This window comes from Equus quagga, chromosome 13 (assembly GCF_021613505.1).
Source record: "Equus quagga isolate Etosha38 chromosome 13, UCLA_HA_Equagga_1.0, whole genome shotgun sequence".
In the NCBI taxonomy this organism is placed as follows: domain Eukaryota; kingdom Metazoa; phylum Chordata; class Mammalia; order Perissodactyla; family Equidae; genus Equus; species Equus quagga.
The window spans coordinates 52611156-52625150 of record NC_060279.1 but is presented as its reverse complement, the minus strand read 5'-3'; the positions used below and the strand labels follow the sequence as shown (position 1 = coordinate 52625150).

Sequence of the window (13995 nt, the reverse complement as noted above, 5' to 3'; positions counted from 1 at the left end):
CCACGAGAACATCTGTTTTGTTGGACAGCAAAATTTAAATTATGACCTCAAGAATCCAGCAGAAGCTTATAGCTCATTTGGTCCAGTTTCCTAATTTTTATGTGAAAAGACTAAGTCTTAGAGAAGTTAAGGAACTTTCCTGGGGCCACCAAGATACATAGGGACAGAGCTGGGCCAGAACTCAGGTTTCTTTATTTCCAGTCCAGACTTATCTCCATGGGAAAATTTTTCTTAAGTTTGGCTTCTATCCCTTTCCCGCCACTGAAGCTGCTCTTTCAAAGGCCAGTAATAACCTCAGGCACCAATACAGTGGCCTTTTCTCAGTCCCTATCTAGCTGGGCGATGCCACGGAACAGAACCCTGCTCTCCACACAGAACTTTCCGAAGCACATTCCCTCCCTTGGGGGCTCCACATGTGGCAGGGTCCTCCTCCTGCTCCTCTGGCCCCTTTTCCCAGTTGGAGCTACCTACGGGTCTACCAAAGGCAGGCTCCCCTGCTCACGTCCACGATGGGGGCTCCTTCCTTGGGGCCCCCTCCTCCGCTCCATCTGCATACTCACTTCAGGGACGCTGTATTCAATCTCATGGCCTTGCCACACAGGACACCTGAGCCCAATTGTCCTTCCAGCCCTGACCTCTCTTCTAAATGCCAGAACGACTTCCTAAGAAAACCACTGAACATTGTGGGCTTAATGCCAAAGTTATGCTGCAAGGACCTGGAATTTGTGTTTGTGGTGTGGCTTGCCATCTTCCCACTGCCACCACTCTCCCTGCTTCTAGGCCTCCTAACTCCATCACCCAGGTTCAAAACTGGGAGGACTTCTCTGATGCCCTCTCTTCTCTCCTCGTTCAACTAGAGAGATACCAGGTCTCATCTAGTCTGCCTCCAAAATCTCTCCCCCATCCAATTCCTCATTGTCTTTCCCAGCCTAGTTCAGATTATGAAAATCTCTCTTCTGTTCTTGAGCCCCTTATCCGGTCTCCCTTCTCCAAGTACTCCCGACGTGGCACCCTCCTACCCTACCATGGAGGGTAGTGCTCCCTACTACGTATTTCAAGCATATACCCCTTAACAAAAAGACCCGGCAACCCTACAGTCTAGGCCCCTCTTCCTTTCAAAGACCCCTCCTCTTACTCCCACAAGCTCCCAACTCTTCAGTCGCCTAAGACTACCCACAACTCCCTGATGGTGCCCTGAATGTTTGAGTTCTGCTTTTATGCTTTAGCTCATACTGCTCCTGTTTTCCTGGAAACCCTGACCCTTTTCATCTGGATGATTTTGGTTGTAAAGGAGAGAATTCCAGCCCAAATTAGTTTACGTAAAAGAAGAGACTTATTGGTTCACATAACGTTCAGCTTATGAGCCAGCTTCATCAGATGTCCCTCTGGCTTCCTCTCTCTCCTCTCTTCTCCCCATTCCCTCCCCTATCTCCCAATCTCTCAAAGCCACAGTGTGTCCCATGATAAGCAAGCTTCCTCCTTGCAAAGAGTAATGCAGATGTGGAAAGATGGCCACAGACAGCTCCAGGCTTTCATCATTATAACTCAGTGAGGACCTTGCTGGGATCCCAGATGAACAGCTTCTTTTTCATAGTGCCTATAAAATTCCAGAGAAGCTCTCTGACTGGCCTGGCTAGAGTCACATCCCATCCCCTGGGCCAATCACTGTGGCCAAGAGAACAGGATTTTGTGAATGGGAAAGGCTGCGTCACATGCCCACTTCTGTCTTCAGGCAGCAAAGGCAGTGAGGGGCAGCCCTACTGGAACAGCCTAGAATGAATGAAGCTGGGCAGAGTAAAACAACAAACAATGGGTGTCCACTGAACTCTCATTTCTCCACCCAGCTGCCTCCAGGCATAATCCCGAGCCCTTGTCCAAACTCAACTCCATCGCTGCCTCTTCTGTGCCCTCACAGCAATGATTTGTCTCCTCCACTTGATTCAACTCTCTGAGGGCAGGAACTGGATCCGCCAGTCATCAGTGTAAGGCCCCATGCAAAAGTGTGACCCCAGAAAATTCTCACTGTCTGCAATGACTGTGTCCAAGTATTTGTTTCTGGAGTTATTGCCTGATTCCCCTGGGACTGACGTGCTCACCACTGAATCTCCAAGCACCTAGAACAGTGCCTAACACACAACAGGTGCTAGATAAACAGTGGGTAAATGAATAAATGAGTGCTTTGAATAGAATAAAGGTTACCAGTCTTTAGTGTGCTGGTAAATGAGCACAGCTGCTGTTTAATTCTTCCCACTTCACAGAGAAAAAAATAAATGATAAGGCAGGAACTCCTTCAACTTCTTGTTCCCTCCATCCTGCCCCCCAATTTCTCTACCCACTCCCATCCTTACTGCCCTCCTGTCAGTCTCAGGGAAAAAGATACACATTCATGTGGAGATCAAGCCACAGTCCACACTCTGCACCCCCTCTCTGCCCACCCTCTTGGGGCTCTGCTCCTTCTAACACTTCTTTCCCATATCTTCAACATCTCCCTCCATCTGGGCTCTTTCTTTACAGCTTCTCAGTGGATCCAAGTCCTGCCATGCTAGCCAAGGGAACAGTAAAAAGAAAGCTCTCCCAGAGCCCTATACCCTCTCTCTCTCCCTACCTCTGTCCCCTTCCTTCTATAGCCCAGATTTCTTTTCCAAGAGTCTCCATTCACAGCCTCAACTTCCTCAGTCCCACTTACTCAACTCCCACTACCATTGGCGTTTCTCCTGCAACTCTATTGGAACTGCTCTTGCCAAGGTCACTAGCAACTTTCCAGAGCCAATGGACACCTGCCAGTCTTCACTTATTTGACTACTGCAGTATCCAACTCCACTAACCACTTCCTCACCTTCTTGAAACTCCTTCCTTCCTTGGCTTTCATGATGCTGCTCTATGTAAGTTTCTTTCCTATCTCTCGGCTCACTCCTCAGTTTCCCTCACAGGCTCCTCTTCCTAAGCGATTCTCATCTCCTGGAGCTGGGGTGTGTGAGTGTGGTGGGAGATGTATCCTCGGCCTTCTCTCCCCTTCTCACTCAGATTGGTGAGATTACCAACTTCCATGGCTCTCACTGCCCACAAACACCACAGAATTCCAAATTGACCCTTCTCCCCAGGTGCGTTCTATCTCCTAATCCACATATCCAACTGCCTGCCAGGGATCTCCACTTGGATGATCCACAAGCGTCACTGACATGACCAAAGTCAGTCATCATTTTTCTCTCTGTCTTCCCTCTTGCTCCCACATTTCTCCATCTCAGAGAATGACACTACGATCCCACCAGTGGCCCAAGCCAGGAACCCTGGACTTATTCTTGTCTACACCCTTTAAAATTTAGTTCCTCCTCAATGCCCTTTCAATTGATCATCAAATAAGTTCAATTATTTCACCGCCCAAATATCTCCTAAGTCTGTCTCCTTTTCTCACACCCACTGCTTTAATTTAGTTCTTAATCTTTTCTACCTGGATCACAGAAATAACATTCCCCATCTAGTCTCCTAACGTCCAGACCTGACTCCCTCCTGGCCTCACAGGTGATCTTCCTAAAGCACAAATGCATCCAGCCACCCATTTCCTTAAAATCCTCTGGCGGCATCTCATTATATTCAGAATAAAATCCAAAGTCCTTAGCATAATAGACAAGGCCCTTCATCTCTTGATACTCCTCTTACATACTGTGCTCTAATCAAACCAAATTATTTTATATCCCCAGTATGTTGCATGTGGTGATATGTCTTAGTGCCTTTGCACATGTTGGGCCCCCTACCTGGCATTCCGTTTTTCCACCTAGCTAACTACTCCTTGTTTTTAAGACTCAGCCCACATGTCATTTTCTCTTTGCTGACCCCTCTGAACTTCCTGCCTAGAGAAGGTGCCCTTGGTTCTCCCATAGCTTTATGGCACTTCCTGCCCTGAAGTGTAAGAGTCTTTTACATGGAGCTCCCTGTAGCCTCAGTTCCTCAAGGGCAGGGACTGAGACCTTCCTCTCTACCTCCATGACACCATGTATATGCCTAGCACACAACAGGCCCTCAGTAAATGAAATGCTTATGGATGGACAATTGGATTGATGGATCGACGAATGGATGGATGATTAAATGGATGGATATCCTACTATCTTGTCTTTCCCAGGTCTTCTCCAAGCCACCTGCTTCCACAAAAGCCAGAGTCTTCAGTGGCAGCTTCTCTCTGCTGCCACCTACAAATGGCCCACACTTCTGAGGCAGGAATGGAAAATGACTTTAGGAGCTGTCCAGATGGTGGTTAGGGAACAGTGGTGTCAGAATCAACATGATACCTGATGATGACCACCACCTCCACACCTCCAGAAGGAACCTAGCACCAATCGAGCACTTGCTATGCTCTCAGCTACCGACCTCAATCAAGACTGTTGGCATCCCCTTTGCTGGTGGGTCCTGGGTCCTGGTCTGCCAACTCTCAATTGCCTATGCTGGGGGTGGTCTAGTAAGAACTGTGTGGGGTTAGAATGAAAGGACATAAGTTTTGGAATTAGACAAATCATGGTCTGAAACCATTGCTGTCACTTACTAAGCTGTGTGGCCTTGAGCAAGCCTCCTAACTTCTCTGAGCCTCACTTCCTCATCTGTAAGATGGAGTTGATGACTGCATTTCCTCATAGGTTGACGTGAAAAAAACAAAGATAATGGATTGGATTGAAAATGATGAACACAACCCATGACCATCAGAGGCTTTCAATACTATTATTCTGGCTTATGTAGAAATGAGTCTGCATTCCTTGTGCACCTCATTTCTTCCTCTCCGTTCTTCAACTAACATTTATTAAAGCATCTCCTTTGTGCCAGACATTGGGTTCAGTGCTATATTATGAATAAAAGTAAGTCACTATCCCTGCTTTAGGGAGCCCTGGTGGGGAGAGGGCACCCAGACTAACAAGGGAGACAGACACATAAACCTAATTAATTTGCAGCGTGTAATAAGCATTAGTGCTCTGTGACCCTGGAGGCAGGTGACCCAGGGTTGATTTTACAGCATAGAGACGCTCTCCCCTTAAGTAATGATTTTCCATAGAAGATCCATCTGTCAGCTAAGACCTAGGCAGAGAAGCCAGGGTACATCGTTGGCCATGGAGTCCCATCCTTACATATTATCCCCTTTTCCTCTTTTCACCATTCTTGGTTGCGAAATCAAGAGAGTAGGGGGACAAATTCAGGGCACTGACTATTAGCCTTGTAGGATTTTATTTTACTTTAATTTTTTGGTGCTATGAAAAGCACAATGTTTTTCCTTTGCTCTGTAAAGAAAATTAGAACTAAAGATGGCTCAGCAGATAAAAGCTGTGGGCGGTAAATACTCCCACTGTTCCCCGCTGCGTGTCAGGCTTCTAGGTTTCTCTTTGCATTTACTGCACCTTAGAGCTAGAAACCTGACAGAGGCTTGAGAAATTCTATGGGGAAAGTCCATATCCTCATGAAGAGATGAACAACTGAGGCTCCGAGGGGCTGAACGACCTGCCCGAAGTCAAGTCAGAGAATGAGACACAACTACCACACCCTTCTCCTGATCCTCCCCTTTCACTGGTCTGCCAACCTCCCAACTCCCTGGACCTTAGGCACCTGAACCCAGACAAGTTTCTTCACATGTAGCCAACCCTGGTGGAAGCCAGGACTGTCTCCATTTCTAAGCATCCTAGAAGCCACAGACAAACCACTTCTGCCTCTAACATGTCACTGGGTCTTTGCTCCCAGAAACATCCTGTTTCTTACTAACAGGATACTTTCAGATCCTCTTTGGTTTGAGAACCATGTCTGCATGAAAAGTTTGGTTAGAGGTGGTTTTCGCAAAATGCCTCTCAGGACTACGACTTTCCTGGCTGACAAAGCTTTGTGGTTGAAGTTGCTATTCTGCTGTTATCTTGGCCTTAAAAGAGCTTTCATGGGTACCACCTACCCCCACAGGATGGAACCATAATTGATGCTTTATATTTAGAACCTTGTGTCAAAGACTTCAAGACCCTAAAAAGGAAGGTAACTCTCCATTTCATAGACCACTCAGAACAGGAAAGGAGCTTGAGGTACCCAGGGTCTAACTCTTTCAGGAAACAAAGTCCCCAGAGAGGCAGGGGCAGAGCTACTTGTCTTGACTCCTGGTCCAGTGCTCTTTCCCACTCTCTGTAATATCACTCCAGCCTCTAGGGCTGAAGCAGCTGCGCCATCAAAAATGTCACATCAGTTATGACAACACAGTGTGTTATATAACTGGTGCTGCAGAGCAGGCAAGGGGAAGAAGCCACGAGCACGAAACACAGTGCCCCCCTTCTGGCTCTCAGGGCAGCTAAGTCCCACATACTTGAGAAGAGAACTCCATATGGGAAGGGAACACCCACAAATCAATTAGAGGAATAAGAAAAACTATAGCTGACATCTCTATGATGATTTCCATGTTCTAGAAAATGTTAGAAGGGCATTTCCTAAATTACATCATTTAATGCTCACAACAACCCTCCTATGTAGTTATTTTTATTATCAACCCCATCTTACAGGCAAGGAAATGAAGGTGCAAAAGCTAAGTAACTTGTTTAAGGTCACATGTCTAGTTGGTGGTAGAGCCAAGATCTGAAGCCAGGCAGCCTGGTTCTTAATCACCTCTCAATTTTAGAGAAGTGTGCCAAACTGCTTCTCTAAGTAGGAAACTACCTATTTCTTTGAACTCATAACAGGCCACTGCCCTTCCTCTCCATCCCTCCTAAGCTAATGGCTGATTTGTTAGACAGTTTCTTTTCTAACCAGTATAGTGCATGAATGAGAGGCAGGGAATAAAACAAAAATATGAGACAAATTTGAACAAATTCTTAGAATGGAGATCATCTGAGCGCCTTCAAGCTTTTTCTGATGATGTACTCAACAAGAAAGTGAGGTGGGAGCCAGCCTGGTGGTGCAGCGGTTAAGTTTGCACGCTCCGTTTCAGCAGCCTGGGGTTCGCTGGTTTGGATCCCAGGTGTGGACCTATGCACCGCTTATCAAGCCACACTGTGACAGGTGTCCCAAATATAAAGTAGAGGAAGATAGGCACAGATGTTAGCTCAGGGCCAACCTTCATCAGCAAAAAGAGGAGGATGGGCAGTGGATGTTAGCTCAGGGCTAATCTTCCTCAAAAAAAAAAAAAAGTGAGGTGTAGCACCCTTCTCATAGCATCTTTTAACTGTTTTAAAATCCATGTAGTATGTATATACACACACAAACACACACACATAATTTTTAAAATTTTTTTCAAAATCAAAAGTTGCTCTTTGCTAGTGTCAAATTTGGGGGTAATGCTTTCCAAAATGTTTTTTCAGTTTGAAGTCATCCCCTCACCAGCTTGTCTACTGTCTTTCAGATCAAGATGTGCTCTCCTGATAAAGGTCTGTCTGGCTTCCTAAGAAATGAGAGACTGAAAACACCCTGAGATACAGGGAGCCAAGTCCCTGCATCCAGAGGGACTGAGCACATGTCAGAAAAATAGGGCCTTATTCTACTCATATGAAATCTCCAGCGTTAACAGAGATAGGGTATGTGAGCAGCTGAAAGACATGAGTGATCCTGTCCTATCTTTAGCAAAAGTGGCATGCCAAGAAGCACAATATAATCTGGGGAGTTCCAAGTGCTAAAGAAACAAGACAGTACTCCGACTCTGGCCACAGTACATCTAATCTAGCCCCACACATAGAGGACAGAAGTTTTGGGTTCCTCTTGAGTCATGTCAATCCCACATGAAGTTTCAGTCATTTAACCTAATCAGCAACAAGCCTTTCAACAAGCAGACAGGTTCTATTTCAAAATCCAACAGGTAACTGAGGTTCATGAATTCCACAGCTGATTCCTGAGATGAGGTGGATTGTTGGCTAGTCTTCTGGCAGGAAGGTCTGCTGGTATTTACAGCTCAGTGAACAGTAAGGAGAGAGAGAGAGAGCACCATCCATCAGCAAAGGAGAACTCATCTGCTACTTGATCTGACATTCTGTTCGCACTCATGCTGTCTCCAGAGAGCAAGGTGCATCCATTTGAATAAACATGGAGACAGGAGGAATGGAGCGGGGCAAAGCAGCCAACAAGATGATTGCAGAAATAACAAGTCCACAGAGCTAGAGGAGTAGCTCTCAGTGGAGCCCTGCCTCAACACGGGACCCTTTAGGGATGTGCAGGAAACAGCCTTTTAGACGGCTGCACTTTTACAGAGTAATGGCTGCAAGTTGCCATTCACCTCCACTAATGCCTGCCACTTAGTAGGCGCTGAACAGCAGTGTGGTGAATAAACGTGAGCTTGCCCTGAACCTAAGCCAAACAGGAGGCAGCCTAATTACAAAGTCAGGGTCAGCTGGTAGGAGGAAACCACCAGCTTTCAGCAGCAGGTGATGTCTTAAAACTGCCTTCCCTGACGGGGTGGGCTCTGTCCTCAGAATCATATCCCACTGGAAGGGCTGAGATATTTGTATGAGCAAGTATGTCTTTACCAGGCAAATCCTTAAATTTGTTTTACAATGGCATTGAGCAGGAACCTCGGGAATGAAGGCACATCCAAAGTGCTCCATTTTACCGTGTCCATTTATGAAAAGCCTACCAGCTAGCAAGCCATGCCTCATTGCCACCTTTGAACTCTCTATCTTCGTAAAAGTCCACTTAATGCTCCAAAGACAGACACCCTGAACACGACAGCACAGAAAACTCAACATCTCAAATGAGGGCAAACTGTGGTGCCCATGGCAACTCCACAGTTCATTTTACATTTTCATCGGGTAGACGTCCAAGCAGTTGTCACTATTTGCTCAGAACGGGAAGTCACTTAAAGCGATATTCCGCTGATTTCATACTTCATAAAATATAATTCTTTAAGAGATTTCTCTGGAAAGGTTTTGGTAATTAAATAAAATTAACTCTTCCTTTTAAAAATCTTGATTAGTCTAAATGACTAAAAGAGTCCCACTGATGGACTGCAAAAATGATGACGCTGTATCACAGATGAAGTCATAACCTCCTAAGAAGCAAAATTATTTAAAATGCCATACGTAAAAAAAGTCACTGATTAGTCATGGTATGTGTAAAATTATATTTGTGCTGTCTCAATTATCATTGTTTATTTCTCAGTACTGAAATGTTTTGGATTGTCTGACAGAGCTCCCAAACACTAGTCACAATCACATACACAGAGAAACAAAAACCACAGAAAGCTATGTTCAAATGAAATTTTTAATAAAATATTCAGAATCGGGCTTTTAAAATGACAGTCTAATCTGCTGCATCTCTTAAGTGGATGCAAGTTTCCTATTACAACATGTATCAAGCAAAAGAATTTCAAAGGTCAGTCTCCCAGCAATGTTCCTAGGCTGATGGGGGTGTTAACACTTCGTTCTAAGCTGCATCTGCGAGCCAGACCCTTCTCATATAACTTCAGTTACTACGAGCCTATACGGAAGCCTATTTGTTCTTCTAATCATCACACCACAACGTGGATGAGAATGGAGACGGAACGTAATGGCTCTTTGCTCTTATGGAAACGCTGATTAAAAAGGATCTGGAGATGTCTGAATATGGATATTCTTCCTCTCAATCCAACAGGCTGGGCTATTAAACCCCGGTCCCCATTAGGAAATCTGCAAGTTCTCCCAGGGCCTCACCCACAGAGAACTCTCTCGTTTCCTCCGCCCAGGTGAAATAAAACAGCGTCCTAATTAATTCGTATCTACAGCCTGATAGGTTGATCACCAATCGCATGGCACAGGCAAGTCAAAAATTGCTTTCTGTAAATGCCACCTAGCTTTTGGGGCCTGGCCCCACCCACAGGACAGTTCTCCTGACTCAAGCGACTCTCAGTCGAGTGGCAAATGGTAAAATCATCTCTGCAAGGGAGGGCTCAAAACAATTTGTCACTAGGATACAGTGACACCAATCCCACATTTTGTGGTTAATAAAACAAGTCCTGCATCCAGCTTGGCGCAAGGCCCTGATCTGACTTATTTCAAGCCAAGCTGGAGGGCTCCGGGGAGAAGCTGCCATTCATGGACGCTTCCGGAGGACAGGACGCCAGGGTCCCTCGTGGAGAAGCTGCCCTGGGCCAGGGATCTTTCCGACCCGCCTTTTGAACAAACTAGCCTCCTTCCTAAACAGAGTCGCTGTATTGTTTTTTTAAAAATATTAATAGTTTTACCTACAAAATCTCAGTGTTGCCTGACATTTTTCTGCAAAAAAGCGTCCTGTGGGAGTGAGAAGAGTGCAGGGAAAAGAGAAGAAATGATCGAATATCTGATTCAACCACCTCAAACATCAAACGCTTGATGTTTCCCCCCTACTCAGTGTAACCCAATACAAGTCAGATAAGCCTTTCTTGCGAAGGTCTACATACAGCCTTCATTTAAGATTTCCTGCCCCATACACTATCAGGAATTTTCATTCTAAAATGGCACACCTATCTCCTCAGAGAGCGCAGCACGCTTTGAATAAAAAATGCGATGTACTCTTTGGGGGGACTCGGTATATAATTTTAAACTTCCTATTAAATCAACCTAATTTATGGGGCCTGTTCAGGAAAAGCAGGTAGGGAGTTGTTTTGGCAGATGCAAAGTTAATTTGCAGACTCTAGCGTATCCCCTCCTTTCTTTCTCCGCCCCCACCGCCGAGTGTTTCCGAACGCCTTCGGCACCCCCCCCCCCACGAAGCGGCTCGGCTCTCTCCGCCGGGGCCTCGACTTGGCTCCGAACACTGCCGAGTCCCTCCGAGCCCCGCGCCCAGCCCGCGCCGAGCCGAGCCGAGTGCCACCGAGCTGAGCCCCACCGACTTTTCCTGCCTCGGCTAGGCGCTGTCCACCACTCGCAACGCCTGAAACCTCACCCAGCTCCGGTGGCTTGGGCTTCTACCCGGCTGAGCCCGCCACTTCAGATTACAGCCTTCCGAAGTTTTGAAACGTTCCCCTTCGGGAGAAAGGGGCGGCGCTGCTTGCATCTACCAACCTGCAAGGGCTCCAGGCAGATGCAACATGCACCTTGTTGCAAAGAGCAATTCCCCAGGCCCCGCCTCCCCATCTATTTGGGTTGCACAAGCTCCAGAGAAGCCCCAGGCCAAATTACCCATGGCTCAGAGGGGTGCGGCGAGCCGAGGGGGCCTCTGCAAAGAAAGCTCCAGGGAGCTCTCAAACAAAAATAAGCACATGTCAAGCAGCCGGATGAAATTGTCTCCGAGTCGCTACTCCCTACCATCATGGCGCCGCCTAGAACCCGCTTGTCATGCCTGTTACACATGCAAGATTTTTTGCATCTAGGTTCTGAAACCGCAAGCATGCTTCGTCTCCCACCCACCTTTCCACGAAAGAGGTTTTTATTTTCCATTGTTTTCCTACGGGATGCAATTACTTCGGCTATTCTGTCAAGTTGAAGAATAATCATTTTTGTTTACTGCACAGCAACCCCTAATTAGGAGCTGTGTGTGCACCAAGGTGTCACAGCAAAGCGACGTGGAACCCTCGCTAAACGGTCTTAACGACTCCTCCGTCCCGAACTGACAGGCCAACGGAAGCAGCAGGGCCTGGAGGCCCTGCGGGCACGCACCCCTTTCCCGCCGGCCACCCCCTCCCCAAGCAAAGCTGCCTGTGGGCTCTCCAGGACCTGCCGGATGGGGCAAGAAGCGAGCCCGAGAGTGGGAAGGAGGGGCGAGGCTCTTTATTGAGAAAGTGTGGAAGGGAAGGAATATCCCATTTTGTTTTAATTTTCAACCATCACTCAAATCCACCCCCAGTTAATTAGGAGGGGAAACTGATATCTAAGGTAGAAGGGGGCGGCGGCAAGCGGGCCTGAAATCCGCATTGTGGATAGATTACACGGAACACGGCCTATGCAGAGTGTAAATAAATACATTGATAAAGGCCATAGAGTGAAGGAAACTGCCAGTGTCAGGAGAGCGAACGCTGGGAGGGTGGGGGAGGAAGGGGGGGGGGCAGCAAGGGGCGGGCATTCAGCCTCACAGCCAGCGTCCCCCTTCCACCTCTGCCTTGGATACAGCTGTGGCAGTCACATCCGCTGGGAAACCCACCTCCTCCCCTCCCACATGCCCCTTCCCCTAACCCTTGTCCTCTTTGGGGGGTGGGGGGGGGGGGGGGGGGGAGGTGGCAGAAACCACAGCCTCCAATTCAGCACCAAATCCATGAACAGCAGACACTTGATCCTCCACCCCCAGCCTAGGGCTGGGTCCCCTCCATGTTTTAGCCAAGTTCAAAATCACTGCCCCAGGAGGACAGCAGGGGGAAGTGGGATTATGGATGTGGAGTGGGGGGTGGAGGGAGGAGGAGACAAAAATAGAGATAGAACGAAACAGAGACACAGAGACAGAAATGGAGGCATCAATACACACGAAACACCCCACGAGCAAGAGTAATGATCATAATCATGCCAATAGTGTGATGTTCTGATCAATATGGCGGACACTGTCATTCATACAACTACAGGCTCTCCCCTTCCCTTCCCCCTAAAAAACACCCACCCGGGGAGTTGGGGTGGAGGACCCAGAACCAACGTAGGGCGTGGGGGAGGGGAGTCAAATCCAGGTCTGTGTGTGTGTGTGTGTGTGTGTGCACGAATTAAAAACTGGGCCTGGAGAGCAATGTGGAGTGAGCAAGGTAACACAAATGATAAAAAATTATTCTTAATATAAGTACAAATCCCAATGCCACAGGGACTTACTTCATCTGCTTCACAATGGTGCTTTTTCCTGATTCTCCAGCCCCTGTTGGGACAGACAGGGGGGAAAAACTGGTGAGTGTCAGCTTAGGGGAACGGGGGGGGGCAAGGGATAAGGCATGCGATGGGGTGGGCGATCCTGGGCACATGGTGGTGCCAACTCGGGACCAGGTCTTCCTGGGCGCGAGTCGGGCGGGGGAGCTGGCGGAGGGGATGCGGAGGGGCCGGGGTCGGGGGTATGGGGGTGGCAGCCCGGTCCTTACCCAGCAGGAGTAATTTCACGTCTTTGGCGGCGCTGATGCCATCCTCTTTGAGGTTTTTCTCAATCGCCTTGCTCCGCTCGAGGGCGGCTCTCTCCTCTGCGCTCAGAGTACATCCCATGGTGGCCCCTTCCCTGCCACAGCCCGCACGACTCGGCTGGCACGGCTCCCCGGCTCGGCGCGCCCCCCACCCCCCCCAGAGAGCAGAGCCTGGGCTCAAAGGGGAAAAAATCACGATATCCTCCCCTTGGCTGAAAACAAAAATGTCGGGAAACCAGAAACCCCCAAAAAGACAGCCGCTAACAAGATTCCAGCAGCGGAGACTCGCGGTAGCTGGCGGGGCTCTGGGGGTGTCGAGGCGAGGGTGGCCGGGGTCTGGGGATCCGGAGCCGAGGGAGGAGGCGCCCGCGGTCCGAGGAGGCGCGGGCTGCAGGCACTGAGGCTTGTGCACGACCCAAAATAAATAAAATAATAGTCGAGGCAAGAGCCGCAGCCGGAGCCGGCGGAGGGTGGGGTGGGGGGCAGGGTGGGTCCTTCTGCCGCTGATGCCGGAGGAGGCGGCGGCGGCGGCGGCGGCGCGGGGTGTGCAGGGAGTGAGTTAGGGGGTGCTGCTAGTGCATGTGCATCGCCGGTCCTCAGCCGTCGGTGCGTCCGCGGCGCCTTCGCCGACCCCCGCGCGCTGGGCAGGGCTGGGCAGGGGGCCGGGCCGGGGGCAGGTCTCTAGCGGGAGGCGGCGTCGCTGTCTCCCAGAGCTCGCATCGCTCAGTGGAGCCTACCGGAGAGAGAGGGAGAGCGCGAGGGAGCCGCGGACAGCCGGGAGCTCCAGGGGGAGAGAGAGAGAGGGAGAGAGAGAGAGAGGCCGGGAGGGAGGGGAGAAAAAAATGAAGGGAGAGCGAGCGCGCGCCACAGCGGGGCGGGGGAGGGGGCGAGTGCGCCAGCGGCTCTGCGCACCCCGCACCGCCAGCCGCCCGCTGACGTCAGCAGGGCCGCGCGCCGGGCCCCCGGGACGGGGAGGGGCGGGGAGCGGAGGAGGCGCGCGCGCCCGGGCCGCGTCAGCCGGCGGCGGCGCG

General features: G+C 49.4%; 1 protein-coding gene across 2 annotated transcripts in view; it reads right to left on the bottom strand.

The window, feature by feature from the left end:
• Positions 1–13789, bottom strand: part of GNAO1 (G protein subunit alpha o1) — a 171143-nt gene extending 157354 nt beyond the window's left edge. For both annotated transcript variants that reach the window (XM_046684294.1, XM_046684293.1), the window contains exons 1-2: positions 12929–13789; positions 12669–12711 (exon numbers count right to left, since the gene is read on the bottom strand). In XM_046684294.1, coding sequence (XP_046540250.1) covers positions 12669–12711; positions 12929–13046 — 161 coding nt within the window. In that variant the 5' untranslated portion in view covers positions 13047–13789. The remainder of the gene's footprint in view (positions 1–12668; positions 12712–12928) is intronic.
• Between the last annotated feature and the right edge of the window lie 206 nt (positions 13790–13995).